Source organism: Manis javanica, chromosome 13, assembly GCF_040802235.1.
Source record: "Manis javanica isolate MJ-LG chromosome 13, MJ_LKY, whole genome shotgun sequence".
Classification (NCBI taxonomy): domain Eukaryota; kingdom Metazoa; phylum Chordata; class Mammalia; order Pholidota; family Manidae; genus Manis; species Manis javanica.
The window spans coordinates 21,833,899-21,839,720 of NC_133168.1; the positions used below are offsets into that span (position 1 = coordinate 21,833,899).

At 40.0% G+C, this 5,822-nt stretch overlaps 1 protein-coding gene and 2 non-coding genes across 3 annotated transcripts; all 3 read left to right on the plus strand.

The window, feature by feature from the left end:
* Window positions 1–239: 239 nt before the first annotated feature.
* On the plus strand, window positions 240–5,165 carry LOC140845375 (uncharacterized). The gene is made up of 7 exons (XM_073219455.1): window positions 240–261; window positions 2,696–3,388; window positions 3,922–3,970; window positions 4,070–4,147; window positions 4,228–4,292; window positions 4,606–4,674; window positions 4,893–5,165. Exons 1-3 carry the CDS (start codon window positions 240–242, stop codon window positions 3,933–3,935), a joined length of 729 nt encoding a protein of 242 aa, XP_073075556.1. The 3' UTR covers window positions 3,936–3,970; window positions 4,070–4,147; window positions 4,228–4,292; window positions 4,606–4,674; window positions 4,893–5,165.
* Window positions 4,402–4,472, plus strand: LOC118974051 (small nucleolar RNA SNORD50). Its single transcript, XR_005063638.1, has one exon. It is a non-coding gene; the product is annotated as a small nucleolar RNA SNORD50 (small nucleolar RNA).
* On the plus strand, window positions 4,722–4,791 carry LOC118974050 (small nucleolar RNA SNORD50). Its single transcript, XR_005063637.1, has one exon. It is a non-coding gene; the product is annotated as a small nucleolar RNA SNORD50 (small nucleolar RNA).
* Window positions 5,166–5,822: the final 657 nt, after the last annotated feature.

Sequence of the window (5,822 nt, forward strand, 5' to 3'; positions counted from 1 at the left end):
TTGACTTTCCCTGAAGCACACTGCATGCACAGGTGAACACTTCTTCAAAAAGATTATTAAAATGATGATCTTATCTTGAGTTTTGTTACAGAATACGAGACTTAATTTTCAGTATATTAAATTCAAATATACTGAATATACTAAATTTCAGTATACTAAGATTTCAGTTCTGACCCTTACATGTTCTTTCTTAAATCACTTAAAATATGGTAGCAATTTAGCTTTTAGTTGTGGGAGCAATGAGTGATGGCTTCATTCCTAGTACGTTTGTCTGGGCCTTGAAGAGATAAACATCTTGAATGAGGTGTGTACTTGTTTCACAGTCATTGTGCAGGTTCACTGGAGGGCTGTTGTCAATAATTAGGCTTCAATTCATTTCATTTGGCATTGCATTTGTTAGAGTTATTAGTTTATGAGTTAAAAGTAATATGAAAGGTTTTTTTTTTAAAAAACTAGAATATGTTTCAGGTAGGCAGTACTGCAATTACCCTAAAACAGCAGTTCTCAAAGTTCTATATGTATATGAATCACCCTCGGTCTGTCCTATTCGATACAGTAGCCATTAGCCGTGTGGCAATGAAGCACTTGAAATGTGGACAAACTGAGATGTACTCTCGGTGTAAAATACACACTGGATTTCAAGGACTGAGTACCAAAAAAAGGAATGTAAAGTATCTGAATAATTTATATTGATCATGTGTTGAAATAAAAATATTTTGGCATATTGGGTTGAATAAAATGTATTTGAATTTCTTCTGTTTCTTTTTACTTTTTTCAAAATGTGGCTACTAACATATGTAAAATCCCATATGCAACTCACATTTGTGATTCATGTTATACCAACCCTTGAACAATGTGTGGGTTAGGGGCAATGACCCTCTGTGCAGTCAAAAATCCACATTAACTTCTGACTGCCCAAAAACTAATAATAGCCTACTGTTGACTGGAAGCCTTACTAATGACATAAACAGTTAATACATATTTTGTATATGTACTCATACTGTATTCTTACAAAAAAGTAAGCTAGAAAAAGTATTTTTTTGAATTGTCACAAATTTCCAAAAATTTTCCAATTTTTGAAAAAAATCCACATCTAAGTGGACCTATACAGTTCAAACCCGTGTTCTTCAAGAGTCAACTGTATACAGTCCTATTTGGGCAGCACTGCCCCAGATACTTGTTTAAAATGTTTCCTGGACCTTTTGGAGATTCTGTTTTAGTAGTTCCAGGTTAGGGCCCAGAAATCTGATATTCTTTAGCTAAGTAATTCAAATGATAAGTCACGGTAGGGAATCATTGTTTGATACTGCTTTTGACCAGACGACTTTGATGGTCTTCAGCATAGCAAACAGTCATTCTAACATTAAAAGTTGAGTAATAGTTCTCTATTTCAATTGTGTAATAATTGCCATTCTTTAATAGTAATACCTATGTTTTTCAAAAAATAGGTTTTGAATTAGCAAAACACACTGCAAAATATAATCCCAAACCAACCATTTTATGGGAGTGGAAGGAAGATGGGAACAATTAAGCAGTATCTATCACAAGTTTAAGTGCGCATATCCTTTGACTCTGAGAGGTTGATCTTGCAGATCTTCTCACAAGTTAACTATATCTATAATTCACTTTGGCATTATTTGAAATAGTGTAAAAGGAAACTGGTTAAGTAAATTATGATATATCCAACTGAATACTATGCAGGCTATAAACAAGAATAAGGTCACCTATATGATGTATTTGATATGTAAGAGGTGGAAAAGAAAGTTGCAGAAGAGCATACAGATCTGACGAGTATGTGAAAAAAAATGTATATATTGGTAGATGTGTAGAAAGTTTCAAAAACTGTTAATAGTGGTTAACAGGTGGGAGAAGATTCCCAGTGATATGGAAAGGTACTTTTTGCTTTTTATATCCTTTCGTACCGTTTTAGTTTATTAACTATGAACAGAATGCAAATTTACATTGTACATTACAAAACGATGTTAAAAAAATCTAATGCCCAGCTAAGTAAATATTTTATCACTTGGTTCCCATTACAGAAATTAGCTTTTCACTATCATCTTTTAACCTAGAGTTCAGTCTTTATTTGAATTTTCTAAAAGGCCATCAGATACATTCATTCATTCATTCATTCACTCAACCAAGAGTTACTGACAGCCTACTTTACGCTGGGCCCTGTTTAAAGGAAGAAAAATAAAAAGCAGTGCACAAAACTACGAGTCTCTTAGCATGGGGAGGACAGTAAACAAACACCTACCTGAATAACATTAGTAATAAGTGCTATAGATACCTGAATTTTCAAAAGCTGAAATATTCAAATGTCACGTGTACTTGTGTGTGCTATACTTGTATTTACTCACACATACTACCGTTGCTACTGAAATTTACAAGTGTTCGGATGAAGAATTTCGCGATATTTCTCAAATTAGTCTTTCCCCTGCATTCATTATAATGAACTTAGTGCAAAGAAATTAAAAACAAATTTTTCAGATGTGTGAATTTAGGCACATTACTTAGTTGCTTTAGGCCTGTTTTCTCTGCCAAATGGTTCTATTTACCTCTCAGGTTTGCTTTCTTAGGGAGAATTCTATGACCCGATCAAATGGTGTAACAGCAGCGCCTGGCAGAAGGAAGCATGAGAGCCGGGTGGGCCCACTCAGGGCCTGGGCGCCCGCCCAGGGGCGCAGCTGAGCAGCGTGCTCTGCGGCGGGCCGGCTCTCCAGAGAAGTGGTATTCTCGCTGCGCACCACTCCCGCTGTGCTCCGAAGGAAAAATGCTGGGCTTTCACGTACTTCTTTCACCCGAGCACTTCCGTCCACCAATTTGTCTTTCCGGGCGTGCTTCGGCCATAGCTTCCGTTCCGTCTGCTGCGGCCACTGGGCGTCAACTCCCGCCCGGCACCAGCCAACCTGCCAGCCCGATTGCTCCAGTGAGTCAGAGCTGAGAACGCCGTGCGCTGCAAAACTCAAGTCCACTGCCCGCCCGAGCGCCCGATCTGTCAAGGGCAGATTCGGCTCGGGGCAGGCGGTAGCCTCGCCTCCAACTGCGGCTGTTCGTTTGAATTCGGGCGCCACTCCCGCGCCACGTAGAGCCAGACACGGAAGAGCTGAATCGCCAGGCGCCAGCGGGCGCGCACCGGGGGCTGGACAGGCGGGCGGCGCGCACGCCCCGCCCCGCAACGAGCCCCTGAAAGAAAGGAGCCGCCGCGCGCGCTCCCGCGCTCTTTCCCGGACGCCCCCAAGCGGCCACGCCCCCGTTCCCGCCGCTTCCAATAGGAGCGAGAGGGAGGGCGGCCGCGCTCGGACTCGAGAGAGGCTATATAGGGAACTGGCAGCAGCAGCGCTCGGTCTTTCACGTCCGGTTTTGGTAGGCACCGCTGTTGGTACAGGTAAGTTGGCGTCACCGGCGAATGTTCTAGCAGCAGGGGCCTCTGCGGCTGAGGTTGGGCCAAAGTACTGTGAGAAGAGTGTAGATATTTGAGCCTAGAGTGTTGTGTGCTGAAAACTTGCACGTGGGAAACACGCAGCCGGCCCGCCGCGTGCCGCGAGTAGTGGTGGTGGCGGCCTTCGAGCGCAGGCGTGGAGAAGTCAGCGCGCGGCCTAGTTGCTGACCCGACAGCCGCCTGGCTGAGCCTGAGAGGCAGCGGGAAAACATCTTCCCAGGATTTGGCGCGGGAAGTTAGTTTTAGGTTAAGAGTAAGAGGCCTTTATTAGTTAATCAAGCATCTTACTCTTGATCGCCAAGTCAAATGGTTATTTAAAAATGGGCAGGCCCTGGCCCTGCGTGAGACTGAGTTGCATTGTGCCCAGGGGGCGCTGTGTGCAAGTCGGATTAATGAAGGGGAGGTTTTAAGTATTGAAAACATTGAGTTGACTTCTCTGGGAACACTTAGTTTTAAATATATATATATATCCTCCGTAGGAACATGGCTCTGAATGGTGTAATGGAGCTGACACTTGGAGATACTAGGGTAAGTGAGAGCTCAGTTTTTAAGCTGAAGAAGTAAACCTGTTGATTTGCTAGAATAGAAAATGGTGCATCATTTGAAATTTGATTTTTCTCTTACTAGATGCAAAGGAAAACTACAAAACATATGGGAGAATATTTGCTGGAAAATTACTTGGTTAAAACCTGACAATCTTAACGGGTATGTGTTGGGTTAGTACTTTTATTCAGCATGTTTAGTCTGTATGCAGACTAAGTGAAAATATTTTTGTCCCTGAACAGCATCTGGGGGTTTTTGAATACTTCTGAAGCTGTCGATGTCACTTGACTTGCAACCTCATTTTGAAGTGAGTTGTGTGGCTTACAAGATTATTGTATTTTTAATATAGTACTTGCTTTATAAGGTTTCTTTGGCTTATGATAAATGTGCCTATAAAAATTAATGGATTGTGGTCTAATCAGTGATGAAACCTATCACAAACCTGATTACCTGAAGAAAAAGCATGTACGGATTCGGCTTCTGAGATAAGACCAGTGTGCAGAAATAATGAATTTTTGTTGCCTGGATTTTGTGACTGAGAGGGTTGTGTTTGGTTATAAATCTTGCAGAGGGCAGACTTTTATATCACAGGTGTATTTTTTTTTCCCTTCTGTCAACAGTGAGGGGTCGCTGTCTGCCCATTGAAAGGGCCAGTTTGCTGTGAGCTTCCTAAGATGTAAACCATTTCTGTAAGTATAGATATTTTAATTAAGAATTAGTAGTGTGTCCTTGGTTTTATCTGTGATGATCCTATCCCGAACCTGAATTTCTGTTGAGAAAACTTACACGGATCTGGCTTCTGAGATAGACCATTCTAAGGACAGTGGTATTTTTGGAAATTCTTTGAAATAAGTTCTCCTGATGTTGATGTATCATTTTGTAAATGTCAAATCTTTTCCTTTTCTAGGGCTGTTGCCATGAGATACACTTGTAATGAAAAACTGGTGATCAGGAAAAGCTCTTCATTTTACCGACATGGAAAGAAAACATACAAATCAAAACAAATTATATTGGTTTTAATTTTTATAAATAATGAATCAAAATCAAATCGATTAATTTGTCCATAAGATTCAAGCCATTTCTATCTAATGTCACAGTGCTCTAGAGTCACAACTTGTTAACCAATGGGTTACTTCCCAGGTCTATTTCTACTTTACAGAAATAAATATATGAAACAATGTTTTTAATGGGAAAATCTTTACTTCCGGTTGATCATACGTGTAATTAAAATTATCCTGAGTGAATTTGATTTTTTGTCACCTGGTTGAATTTAGAATACATTATTGTAATTAAAGCTGATTGAAAGTTTATGCTGATTGAGTATTGGGAAAATCCTTAGGTTTTATGGAATATGATTCAGATTGGCATCTGAACACAGAAAAAGAAGTGTAACACTTTGGCTTCATGCAGGATACTAAGTATTACTGGATTACTTGAGGTGAGCAAAGTAGAGGGACAGGACGTATACACGGAGAGAGAAAAATAGACATCAAAACAATTAGTGTGATTACTAACTAAATTATGGTCTCTGCACAGGCTTGAAAAATGGAGATTAATACTGAAAAAGAAGAGGACAGCATAACAATTATGGGACATTGAGAGAAGGTCACTGATAATCGGTTAAAACTAGCTGAATATTACACACTGGAATTATTATAAACAGTAATATCATCTGATCTAATCAAAGCAGTTGGGCCCTATGCATGATCATTTTCCCTAAATAGCTGCATGAATAAATTGTTCCCAAGCCCATTCTTAAATGTCACAGTCGAAATGATATTTTTGTCAGCTTGTCATAGTGAACTATCATTTTTTCTCTTAAGATTTTTGTTGTCCT

Excerpts from the sequence above, each read along its gene's own strand:
- LOC140845375 (XM_073219455.1), top strand. The coding sequence starts at position 240 with ATGAGTGATGGCTTCATTCCTA. Across the intron at positions 262-2,695 it reads GAGTGATGGCTTCATTCCTA|CGTGCTCTGCGGCGGGCCGG; the intron begins GTACGTTTGTCT and ends GCAGCTGAGCAG.